The sequence below is a fragment of the Phoxinus phoxinus genome (assembly GCF_949152265.1).
Source record: "Phoxinus phoxinus genome assembly, chromosome: 8".
Lineage (NCBI taxonomy): Eukaryota > Metazoa > Chordata > Actinopteri > Cypriniformes > Leuciscidae > Phoxinus > Phoxinus phoxinus.
The window spans coordinates 4168310-4182290 of NC_136883.1; the positions used below are offsets into that span (position 1 = coordinate 4168310).

At 37.3% G+C, this 13981-nt stretch overlaps 1 protein-coding gene across 7 annotated transcripts in view; it reads left to right on the top strand.

The window, feature by feature from the left end:
- The window catches only part of gramd1bb (GRAM domain containing 1Bb), a 105053-nt gene that overhangs the window by 61618 nt on the left and 29454 nt on the right, over positions 1-13981 (top strand). For 4 of the 7 annotated variants that reach the window (XM_079620556.1, XM_079620551.1, XM_079620554.1 and 1 more), the window contains 2 exons: positions 6151-6364; positions 9138-9158. In XM_079620556.1, the coding sequence (XP_079476682.1) occupies positions 6248-6364; positions 9138-9158 (138 nt within the window). In that variant the 5' untranslated portion in view covers positions 6151-6247. Of the gene's footprint in view, positions 1-3529; positions 3545-6150; positions 6365-9137; positions 9159-13981 lie in introns of those variants that run through there. The other 3 variants (XM_079620557.1, XM_079620552.1, XM_079620555.1) reach the window with 2 other exon arrangements.

A 13981-nucleotide genomic window follows, 5' to 3' on the forward strand; every position in this document is an offset into this window, starting at 1 on the left:
GCCATTGATGATTGGATAACACACACTTTTATTAATAATAATGGGCAGTGTAGTGGCTGCGATATACGTAAACCTACCAACATCCGTCGCCATGATTTTATGAATGATTTATCGTGAGAGGAAAAAATTACGCGTAAGTCACATAACATCGGTTAATGGAAACGTCGTCATTTAGAAAAAAATCGCAAAAGTTTTGTGCAAATCTGTAATGGAAACACGTCTAATGTCATGTTAGTTGAGATACTATTATAGGCTACTATACCAATGAGGTTCATTCTCGTGTTACGCTGCATTTTTGAGTTTCCGCAAGAAGTTTGTTCTTACGTGTAAAGCAAGTACAGTTGAGCTTCTGTTTATGTTCTGATCAATGTTTATATGTGAATAAAAGCCTAAATTAAATCTGTTCATCATAAAGCGATCGAGTCTCTCCAGAAAATTTTGACTAAATCGCTCAATACATGTGGATTAGTCTTACGATCTCTTTATTAACTTTTTGAAGCGTCAAAGTGGACGTGGTGTAGCTGTCAATGGAGGGACAAAAAGCTCCCAGATTGTATTAAAATATCTTCATTTGTGTTATAAAATTTAATAAAATGTATTAAGGGTTTGGAACGACATGAGGGTGAGTAAATCATGACATAATTTTCATTGTTGGGAACCCTTTAAGCCTGGCAAATGTAATACTGTAATTTGACAAGGAAAGTAAAAAAAAAAACTTTGTGCTCATAATTTAATTTTAAAAAGTCTGGAGATGAATTATTCCTGTGGTTCCTGGCATGAAAAATCATTGAAAGCAGTGATTAGCTGTGTTACACTAGATTGCTAGACTGATGCTATAGGATTAGCATGTGTCTTTAGGAGAGCACCTGACAGCTGCTGATCACTGTGATCAGTCCACACACACACACACACACACACACACACACACACACACACACGCTCCGCACACTCTCTCAAGGCCTCGCTGAAACTGTAGAATAGCGTAGTGACCTCGTTTTACAATTGTGATTGGCTAGTAGTGACGTCAGATGTTGCATAAGACCCTATAATGTGTCCAGGTTGCTCTCGTTCGAAGCTGGAGAGAGTCGAGCATCCACAGACACAAGCCAGCAAGTTCTGTGATATATTTACATAAAGGTCTGAGCTAGTGTGTGTGTGTGTGCATGTGGAATTGTGTTTGTGTTCATTTGATAGTGTGCATCTATAGTGACACCAGTCTGTCTGTGGTGTTTAGTGGACTTACTGTATGTTGGTCAGTGGCATTTGTGTGGGGATTTGAAGTTTATTGCTGTTTAAAGTAGGCTCTTTTTGGTCTGTCGTTTGAGTTGTTTAGGTCAAATACAATATATAATATTAAATAACATAAATAAATAACAAAATAATATTTAATAAATATAATATCATAAATGTATTCATTATTTATTTATGTATTTATTAATAAATAAATCTGTTTTACTTAAGATATGTAATTATTGTATTTTTCTCTACATTTTCAGTCCACTGTATTTGAATTAGGGTTATTATCGTTAACTAAAGCTAAAACCATAAAAACATTTCCATTACTTGAAATAAAATAAACATTAACTAAAATATATCAAACTTAAACGTATTTAATTTCAGCTAGTTGACAAGGCAACATTTAATTTAATTTAAATTGAAGTACAAAATAGATCAAACTAAAGAAAACTAAAAAATGTAAATAAATTAAACCTGAACTGAAGACTGGAGTGATGATGGTAAAAATTCAGCTTATTAAAATAGAAAACAATTGTAGTAATATTTCAAAATATTACTATTTTTACTGTCATTTTAGTTAAATAAATGCAGCATTGTTGAGCAGAAGACACTTTTAAAAACTTTTATTTAATAAAGAAATAGTAGCAATTAATAAAATCTAAATATACAAATAAAATCTAATTCAAAATATGAACAAACCCATAACAGTATATCAATGCTACTAAAATAAGCAGTATTTTCTTTGCACATAGTGTAAACAGTGCTTAGATGGTGTTTATACTTCGTGCAATAGTGGCATACTATTTGCACATCAGTATATCGTAGTAAATTATAAAACAGTATATCACATATTCAGTGTATATATTTTTTGGTCCATTTATTTATAAATGTATGCTGCCGTATTGGGACTTGTCCCTGTGCCTAAAGCCCTCCCCTACACCCCCCGAACCCTGACCACACTGAACCTGCTGTCTACGCCATGATGTACATGATGTAACAGTGCACTGGACATAGTCTTCATTTGTAGAGAAATTATCTCAGAATAATTACAATGATCATGCTTCTTTTTCACAAGCAAGCAAAGAGTGCATGTTTGACATGCTAGGATAAGCCTAACATGTGTATGTGGGTTTCATTGTAGTTTTGATGGTGTTTGAAAGTACAACATAATCTTGATATTTGCTCCTTTTCTCATTTCCAGTGTTCTCATAGTTGATTCGTCATAGTTGGGTAAACTTCTGTAATGGTGAATGGAAACGACAACATATATAATCGGTCTTTGTCAGGTGACGTCACACGAAGTGCATTATGGGCGTAACCGCCATTTGTAAGGTATCGATGCTGGGGTATTCTGATGTTGGAGAATTGTGTTTTTCATTCTTTTTTCAAACTAAAACATCCTTAACATGACATTATCATCATCATCAATACAGCAAACCTATCTTTACTGTGTCCTTCGGTGGGAATGTAAATCAATCCTGTACACAGCCGTTTATGAAATGTCCGTGGGCTTTAAGAGATTTATAGTTTTTAAATTGTTCACTGGTATATGCGCTTATACCATAAACAAGATAGTTGACAATGTCCAAGTATGACGATGAGGAAAACAATTCGCGGTCAGCACTCCAACTCACTGCAGTTAGCTCATATATGGATCTATGTTCTGAATGGATGACAATTTCTCCAAATAACGGTACCTGCCATATTTATCGAGTTTATTGCGGTACGACCTTTTCTCAGTTTTCTTGTGCTTCTCCAGTTTTGCGAGTTATTTACTTGTTTTCTCTACTATTGTAATCTCTTCAATGCTCACAGTCAGTAGCGATACCTCAAAAATGGCGGCGTGGTGACGTCACACACAACAAACCCACGTGTCTGACAAAGACCGATTGTTGTGCTCGAAAAAAAATCCATGATAGTGTTTCTTTGACTTTCCAAAACAGGAAAAAAAATACAGATAGATTGATTAGCCGTCACTCCCCAGCCGTATAGTAGAACCATGAAGTCAAAATTAACTATTCTTATTTTTTTATGGAATATTGCATTTATTATAAATGATTTATCCGTGCACACATTATATATTTTTTTATTCATATGCCTCGAAATCTTTAATCAAAATAACTTCTCCTCCCTCTTGCAGCGACATCTTGTCAGGGATGGGTGAAGGGATGAGGCGAGGACTCAAGAATGCAGATATGGGCTTTTTATTAATCAAAAAAAATAAAACAAATCAAACAAAAACTACGGCGTGGGGGAAAGCATGACTGGCTGGACTAGGCAGGACAAGGCAGGAAACAACAGGGAGCAGGTAAACATGATGCACAAACGACAACCATCCGGCCAGGAGTGCAAACACAGAGAGAGTAAGAAAAGGGAGAGCAAACAAATCAGGGAACGAGGGAGGACAAGTAGACAAATGACCCTATAATCAGGTAACAAGAACAACAGACAGGAGAGCACACGGCACATAGAAACAAACATGACAACTAGGGGTGTGCGATATATATCGTCTGCGATAATATCGTAATTGTTGTTTTAACGATGTGCGATTTGATGAAGCTCATAAATGAAGCGGCGTGCTCATTTTTTCCAGGCGCAGCGAGAACTTTTCAGAATGCCGCAAACGCACTGCAGGTCATGTGACAAGAACCAACCAATTAGCTTCACCCTTTCCGTAACAACATTGAAAGCTCAGTTCAACTCACACACACACACACACACACAGGCTACGCTTACATGCACAACTTCGGACTGAATTCATTCCGATTGATGAATCTGAATTAGGGGTGGGCGATGGCCTCAAAATTATATCACGATATTTGAAGAATATTTGTGATAATGATATTTTTGACGATAGGCTATAGACTTTTTATTTTATAAAAAAAAAAAATTAGCCTATGTTCTTATTACGTTTATCTCGCCTAAATGTTTGCTCACTCATTGCATTTTTACAATGGGGTAATTAGAGTTTTAACACAAGGAAGCTTGATTTCAATCTTTGTTGAAAAAATTGAAAAAAGTAGCAAAAATTTATACAAAATAATAAAGATGCAAAAAGTTTTTGTGTAGGTCTAACACTAGTATTCAGAAATACTACAGAAACTGAATAAAGTTTCAGTCCCTCCAGAAAAATGTTTTTTTTTTGTGATTGTTGTGGGCAAAAATCCTTGATTATGCGGCACGTTTTCTTAAAAAATGCGATGGAATATGCGGGATATTTATGCAATTTTATGCGATGAAATTGCGGGAACTTGCAAAAACTGCGGTTTGATTGAAAGCTCAGTCAACATGAAGGACCCAAACAAACACTACGGGTGTTTTTCTCTTCTCCGTAAATAATCTTGTAGCAGAGCTACAGTACGCGTTTTTCAGTGGTGGAAAACCATTAGCTACTAAAACCTCTTTGTCGTTGTGGAGAGCGCGGTGCATGGTTGCATAGCAACGACAGACGCTACGGGAAAATCGGACCGAATTTTACTATTAATAAAATATAAATGTGCATTGTAAATGTCAGTAATTTATCTTTTTTGAATCATTCTTTTTTATAATAAAAAACGATTCAAAGGCTGAAATATGTGAGGTTTATCGTTTTATAAAACCTATTTGTCAAAACTTTATTTGAACTTGTACATGTTAGTATAGATAACATGTTGCAAGACACTTTTTTTAAGTCTGGCCATCATTTTTAATGTTATTATTTTAATGTTTATGTAAACAAAAGGTGCATATTGATGCTAATTTTATTTGTTATTTGCTGGTTTTCGACATAAAACTTTGTGAATTGATTTCATTGTGTAGTACTTTTTGAACAGGATTCTGTGATAAACGTGATCATTTTTGTAACTATAATCATGAAATGTTCGTGCCAATTTACTATGAAACCTTATTCGTTGATGTTAGTTATGATCAACTAACATCAACTATAATTATGTTTTTTACAGTATAATATGCAAAATATAATTATTTTTATAATATAATTTGATAAATGAATCAACAGATGATGCATGCATATAATTAGGTTTTAAAAAATGGCTTTATAAAGGTAAAAATGCCTAAAAATCAATTGAAACATTGGAAAAAATATTTTCTGCCACTGCTGTGAACTGACCACCACACAGAGTATGAAGAATATCTAAAACTTAGGGAGTCAGTTGTCCACGACAGTCCTAAACCTGCCAAAGCACCAGCACAATAAACTCAGCAAAATATCGTCTAATAATCGTTATCGGGAAAATCCCAGAAAATATCGAGATATCATTTTTCGTCAATATCGCACACCCCTAATGACAACATAAGCACGTGACCGATGAAAAACATGAACCGCGTGCTACACAGAACACAACAGCCCGCGCGTACAGAAGCCGGGACACTTGAAAACACACACTTCTTTTAAACACATGGAGCGTGAATGCCCAAATCCCCAAACTAGACCAAAGTGGCGGGATCTGAACACCATTCTCCACACATAAAAAAACAGAAAACAGGAGAGCGTATGGAGCGAACTCGTAAACGCACACTTATAATGACGAGACAGTCCGAGTGTGTCAGGGCTCTGTCACCAAACAAGAATAAACCACACCGAAGTGACAGAACCCTGACACATCTCTTCTCTGGCGGGACAACCTGTCAATCCACAACCATCCAATCAATCCCCCGAGGAAATGTAGTCCCGGCCTGCATCTTCTCTTGCTCGAGAAGCCGCTTCACTCTGCTGTACTTCACAATAGGGAAGAAAACTCTATCGCAACCTCCATTTCATGCCGACTTGAAGTAGTTTTCTGTAATTTAATGCCAAGGAAATTTCACACAGACTTTTTTTGTTTATGGACTTGCTAGCTAGATTTGCATTGCTAATAACTGTGTACATGTGTCATCATGACAGTCTGTGTCTCCTGTGTCTCTCGATCTCTCCAGCACTGCCAGTAACTCTAACCGGAGTTCCCCAGCTTGCTCTCCGGTCCTGCGGAAGCGCTGTCGCTCTCCCACTCTGCAGAGCGTCGAGGCGGAGAACATGGTGGAGAAAGGCTCTGAGCAGTCCGACACCTCCAGGTCCCCGTCCACCCCTGAGCAACTGGTCACGCGCACCCTCTCCAGCCAGTCCACGCGCAGCGGCGGCAAGAACTCCAAGGTAGGACCTTCTCATTCAGCATCACCTCCATCTGAGGCACTTGTGGATGTGTGGAACGGCCCTGTCTGAGATCCGGGGTCCCACCTGCTACCTTACCTCCTGTTGTCCAATCATAGCATGTGTCAGACGCATAGATTCTGATTTGGCAGATTTTCTATTACTAAGCATCCTTTGGCCATTGATGAAGCACCGCTGCTTTTACAGTCTTTTATTACCCAACCCATACTTTTTTCATCATTTGACAGACGGGGTAAACCCAGCCTGATCTGCCGCCGATTTGATTTCGGGCTGGAAACCTGTACATTTATTTCTCCTGCTTCCTTTCCAAATTTGCGGGAACCAATCACAAACTGGCTTATCCACCTGGCGCACTATTGGCGGGTTTAACCCAATGACGATAGAGATGCGCCCACTCTGAATAATCTGATTTACCCGTCCTCCGCACGACCGTCAATCCAATTGCGTTTTACCTCTCGACGATGCTCAATGGGTTCTTGGGTTTAGGAAATAAATGGCTCGAGTGGGTGTAAATATCACTCACTTTCATGGTTTTTTTGCACAACCTGCAATAATCGCTCGATGCCATTCCTGCTTCTGCAAACCGATGATCAATGCCACAAACCAACACGTTTGTTGACACGTTTTCTGCCTGAAGTTTTCGCGTCGCTGATTGGTTGAAGGACTATCCAATTGACCGTTCGCAAAGACCCGCCCCCCTTAGTTACTGTTGCTATGTCCGACAAGCTACGCCGCTCTCACGCCACACCATGTTTGTCATGCAGAGAAAAACACATTGCGGAGCAGAGAGGACACTGACAACACACTGACAGACACAGACCAGGTTACTTTTTTTATATTAAACGGATTAAACAAAGTCTCACCTTTCAAATTTGGTAATTTTTTTAAAGAAATTTAAACAATAAATACCGTTTTGTGGCTCTTTAATGTGTCTGTCAGATCGCTGTGTCGCCTCAGTTAAAGCTGCTCGTGAACCGATCATCTCTTCCTTCTAGTTCATTTATAGCATCAAATAAACATGAATGAACATCAGAAGGAATGTTGTTTTAACCACGGAAAGGCGTCAGTACACTCCGCTTCTCAAGTTCAAATCCTCCAATGTTAATCTACTAACTCTCCTGACTGCTTTGTCGGACAAAATGGCGGATGTCGAAGTATGATTGGTCAGATCACCTGTCAATCAAGCTCCATGCGAAGGGTCAATTGCGTACAGAGTCATTTGAACTATGCCGTTGACCTGGTGATAGCCAGACTACTATCCAGGTATACTAAATTGCTGTAAATCGTTTTATATATTTATTTTCGCATTGAAATGGTATGTTCAAAGGTGACTTTAGTTTAAACGAGTGTATCTCAGACAGGAAAGCAAACCTGCTGACCCTCACACCTCCTGTGTTGTGTGAATATATGAAGTCAGGAAAGGGTGAAGCAATCAATGAAAACATGTTCAATCCAGACCAAACAGAGGATCACCCACGGACACAAATACAGAACCTCAAATCCCGATCGCAAGGCTCATTCTCAGGAAACGGTGCCATTTATTATAGAAAATGAAAATGTCATTTCTTTTGAAAAACACTTTTGAAAGAAGTCACTTCTGCTCACCAAGACTGCATGTGTTTGGTCATTAAAAACAGTAATATTGTAAAATTGTATTACTTTTTAAAATATATATATTTTTTAATGTAATATATTCCTGTGATCAAAGCTGATTTTTTTCTCATCATTACTCCAGTCTTCAGTGTCACATGATCCTTCAGAAATCATTCAAATATGATGACTTGCTTCTCTAGAAACATCTCTTTTCATGTTGAATTCAGTTGTGATGCTTCATATTGTTTTGCAAACCATGAAAAAAAAAATTCAGGACTCTTTGATTATTAAAAAGTTCAAAAGAACAGCATGTATTTGTATTACAAATTTTGTGTAACTTTATAAATGTCTTTACTGTCACTTTTGATTAATTTAATGTATCCTTGCTGTATACAAATACTAATCTCTTTAGATTATATATATATATATATATATTTACATTATTGTTATATAGAAAATACTAAACATAAAAAATAAAAATAAAAATTGGCATGTGAATGAAATATTGTAAAATCTTTAAAATAATGTGACTACAGTAAGTTAAACAAGCATTGTTTAGTAACGCCCTGCTGGTAGACTTGTATAACTACACCTTCTGTTTCCACAACGCATCTTTCTCTTTGAAAACTGTTCTTATTTCTGTCCTGAATGCTTATGGATAGATTTATATTATAAACCTCCTTGATTGAGACACACACACACACAACACTGTTAATTGACATCTTTTTCTGAGAATGAGCCGGAGATATTTGTTAATATATATTTTTAAGAACCGCTAATAAACTGGGCTAAACAACAGATGATTTGTTTATGCAGCTTTCGATGTCTATGTTCCTATGCAAAAAACATCTCAAAAATCACATTCACATGTGGGAATGGATGAACGCATGAATGGAGAGATGATTATGAGAGATGATTTGTAAAAAGCAGAGTGAACATCATCATTCTGTCTCATGTCAGCTTTCAGTCGCTTGTTCTTCCTGTTTTCTTTCATTTTGTCACTCTGCCATTTTGTTTCTTTCTAGAGTTCAATACTTTTGCTGATGTCATATAAAATGTGTTTGATCTAAACTTGACTATCATGTTCTTCTCGCTGTTTGTGGTTGTTCTGATTTGTGTTTCCGTTTTCTGATTTCTGTTTTTTCTCCTCGATGCATGCTAGTCTCACAAGCGACTTTCCAAAGTAAGCATTTCTCTCTTCTGTTCTGTATTCACTCAGTCTCTCGCCCTTGTTTACACCCGCTGTGTCTGCATTCATCCTCCTGTGATCTGTCTCTCTGTTATTGATTTGTCTTGTCTGACTCTGCCTGTTTGTGTGAATGCAAGTGTGTGTCCAAGTGTTTGTTTAAACAAATACCATCCGCTTTCCCGTTGGCAGCCGTATGTGTCACATGTGATTCTTTTATTCTGCATAATAATCCGATAATCGGTTAAAGAGATAAAGTATTTGACTGAGGCCTGCACAATAATGGTAAAATTAGGGCTGTAATCGAAATGGATTAGTCGAATCCAAAATAAAAGTTTGTGTTTACATAATATATGTGTGTGTATTGTGTATAATTATTTTGTATATATAAATACACACACATGCATGTATATATTTAAGAAAAATGTGTTATTTATATATAAAATAGTTATATTTATATATAATATAAATCATATAAAAATATATATGCAGTATAGAAATGCAAATATTTATCATATGCATATGTGTGTATTTATATATACAAAATAATTATACACAACACACACACATATATTATGTAAACACAAACTTTCATTTTGGATTCGATTAGTTTACAGCCCTAGTTAAAATATTGTTTAATTGTTCTCATTTGATACATTTATTTGGTTTCACTTTATTTTAAGGTGACGTTGTTACAGTGTAATTGTAATCAAGTACATGTACTTGTATAGGGTTTGGTTTAGGGTTCGTTACTGTTACTTATAATTATGCAACATTTACTGTTATTGCTATAGTAAGTAAGATGTGTAACTATGTCACCTTAAAATTTGGTGTTACCATTTCCTTTTACATTTCATCAGAATTAATGCAATTTAACATAAGCACAAATCAAGAGAACGTCAAATCATACGCATGGTTTATTTCACCTCATCTAGTTTATTTATCTTGTACATTAATACATTCTGTACATTTTGAAAACTGGTAAACCCTTAAAGGGATCCCCCGGTATGAAGACATGTATAGCTTAATATAACGTAAACGATGTCTCTTATTTAAATATGTAGAAAACCCATGAAAATGTATGTTATTTAAAGAAATCGACATCATTTTTGGACTATGGGGGGCGCCATTTGTTATGTACACACAGTACATTCTGCGTCGATGTGCTTTCCTAGCAGTATTAGGATGAGGAAAGCATGAAGATACCTGTGAACGGAAAAACTTTATAAAAACCTGCTTCTTTTTTCTCTCCACTTTAGCCTTGATGCCTTTGAGTCTTTTAGACCACGGCTACTCGACTAGCTTACGAACGGCTGAAACAAGAAACGTTAGATGCCATCTGTTAGGATGTCAACTTGCCGACGCTAATCACGACTCGCGGCCGCTAGAGAAGTTCCTAGAGCGGATTTCCCTCGATAGCTGGGGCGTTCACTCCTTGTGGGGAAAAAGTCATGGTACAGCATTTGGTTTAAACCTATACTTACCCGTGTATACCCGAATATAAGACGACCCCGAATATAAGACGACCCCACCATTTTCCAGACTTATTTTTGGGACAAAAAGAGATTTTTGTGGAAAAAATATGGTTTTCAACAGAAAATTATTTTATTTGAAAATTGCACTAATTCATTCTCTCTCACGCACCTCTCTCTCTCTCTTGCTCTGCGTCTCGCGCGTGCACCTCTCTCGCGCACCTCTCTCGCTCTCTCTCTCGCTCGCTCGCTCTGCGTCTCGCGCGCGCACCTCTCTCGCGCACCTCTCTCGCTCGCTCTCTCTCTCTTACTCGCTCTGCGTCTCGCGCGCGCACCTCTCTCGCGCACCTCTCTTGCTCGCTCTCTCTCTCTTACTCGCTCTGCGTCTCGCGCGCGCACCTCTCTCGTGCACCTCTCTCGCTCGCTCTCTCTCTCTTACTCGCTCTGCGTCTCGCGCGCGCACCTCTCTCGCTCTCTCTCTCGCTCGCTCGCTCTGCGTCTCGCGCGGCAGAGAGGAGCAGCGTTTAATTTTAAAGTTAAACACAGATATTATGTTGCTTCTCTAATTTTACATGCAAGTATAGCCGAAATCACAGCACAGATATTGTTTTTATCTCATGTGTATTAGATTTTAGACGACGGCTCGATTATCAGGATTTTTGTGAAGATTAACATCTTGGAAGGGAAAGCTTAATGGGTCGCGTTTCCGTCACTATTTCATATTAATTCCGTTGTTCTTTCTCCCTTTCCCCCGTGATTTTGTCTATATCGCGAATATAAGACGACCCCCCATTTTTCAGCCTATTTTTAGGACAAAAACCTCGTCTTATATTCGGGTATATACGGTATATCCATCGCCACCTGTAAGCTCTTACAGTAGCTGTGGGCATCATATCAGTATTTTATTTTCAGAGTTGTCTAATTCGAGATGTATTGTGGTAAAAATAGCAACAGATAACGCGAGCACCTCACGGGGTGCAACCATTTTACGTCATCAGAATAATGGCGCCTCTTATAGTTCAAAATATGAAAATGAAAAATGAAATGCATCTTTGATGGGTTTTCTACTACATATTTCAGTAAGAGGCATCATTTTCTTTATTTTAAGCCATGCATTACTTAATACCCAGGGATCCTTTAAGAGTCTTCTCACAAAAAAACACTGAAACAGTGAAATTCCTAACATTAATTCCAATAATTCCAGATTATGTTCACATTTTTCTAATAAAACAACAAAAAATACTTTTTATCATAGCACAAAGGTCGCATAAGTGTATTCATTCCACAACCACAATCTCAAACAAAATAATCGAGATTCATGTATGGATTTATTCAACGTGATCTCATTAGTATTCGTAGGAACTACATTCACTTACGTTTCTATAGACAATGAAACGCACAATATTGGCATACCGACAGCACTAAACCGTAAATTATGTATGTATGAATTTTACAGATGTATAAATGTGTATGAATCCCTGTTTATGAAAATTTAAATTGTAACATTAATATATTGATTCTATTGTATTCAATTGTCAACAAGGATTACAAAATGTTAAACAAGAAGACTACACTTTAAAACCATGAATAACATTTCTGTAATGGTTTAAGCATTATTTATTTTGTTTGCTGTGGAACACAGATGGCATTTTCTCATTATTGTCTTAAAGGAACACCCAACCATTTTTTTCATATTAAACTGTTGTTCCCTTAACTAAGACGAGTTGATGCATACCTCTCTCGTCTCAGTACGTGCAGTCAATCGCTCTGGCGCGCGGTACACTTTGATAGCACTTAGCTTAGCCCAGTTCATTCATTAGGATCCAAACAGAGATGAAGTTAGAAGCGACCAAACACCTCCACGTTTCCCTATTTAAATACAGTTACACGAGCAAGTATGGTGATAAGATAATAGTGGGATTATGCTATAGTGTGCCACGGGTGGCTGCAGTGATCGCACGGCGAAGGAGAATTAAACACACAACTTTTATTAAAACTTAAACTAATAGCACTCAGGAGAGCACAGATCTCATGAACGAGACCCAACGAAGAAACGAAGAGGTTAAATACAGAAGGAGACGTAATGAACTGCACAGAAACAGGAGTGTGGAACTACGGTAATTAAGACGAGACACTACAGGGGAATAGGGTAAAAAATGTAACTAGCGGATATCACCATGAAACTTTCCCAGTTGATTCAAAAAATGTATTACAAGTTTTCTGTAATTTAATGTTTAAATATGCAAATTAGTGCGAATTTGCATACATTTTAAAAAACGAAATCTGAGTATTGGAATAAGCCAGGTAATAAAAAATTGTTTCATTGTGTTCACATATTAGATGGGAGAAAAATACAGAGGGATTTATGGATATCTACTTTTGTTATCCTGTAAATCAGAGTATACTGTCAATAGCCTTAAAAAATTATTTTCGCCATGTTTTTTGGAATAAAATGTTTTATAAATCAGGCTAGGAATAATATATTTACAAATCCCTCTGTAAATGTCTTCATAATATAACTAGGTACAAGACTGGAAGGTTTGGTGTATATCGGTGCAACTGAAGTGGAGATTTCGGACTTGGAGAATGAGAGAAAAGTCATTTTGAGAAAACGGGCTTTAAAGATTTATCATCAGCCAATGAGATTGCACATTTAGAGTTAAATCCCCCTTTTTACTTTCATGATTGGTTGCTGAAAAGAAGGAAATTACCATATTTGGATCCAACAGCATTGTACAGGAGAGAGAGAGAGCTTTCCAGCGCGAGGCAACGGGATGATTTATAACGCCAACTTTTGTTGAATTTATGAGAAATTTACAGACGCAAACAGACAAAGTTAGTAAAATAAAGACCTAAATGTGTATTTCAGAATTTTTTTCAGTCTGAAAGAAGACATGTTATTGAAGACAAATATCCCAAAATCTCAAAATTGACCAGTGAAAAAAAAAACGATGTTTTTGCCTGCCGTGTCTCGCCTTTACAACCTAGGAAACTAACCAGGAACTCAGGAAGGAAAAACAGGAACAGACATTCGTTCGAAATCGCCCCCTTATTCACTATTCCCTACATTACTCCACTGATATAGTTCACTTGAGGGAGTGAGTGAATTGGGACACTGAGTGCGCTGGAAGGCCTGCCGCTTTCCCTTGTTTCCACAACGCATCTTTGTGTGCAGCGCGCGCGCACCCACTCGCACAGCAGACAGCCGCCCCTCTGTTACCGCGGGCGTGTTTTTCCCATAGACTGTAAAAAAAATCGTTTTTTCCACATTCGAATACTAATTTTCATCTTCGAAATTCTGATTCTAAAATATTTTTCGAATTTAGAATATTCGTTGACAGCCCTATG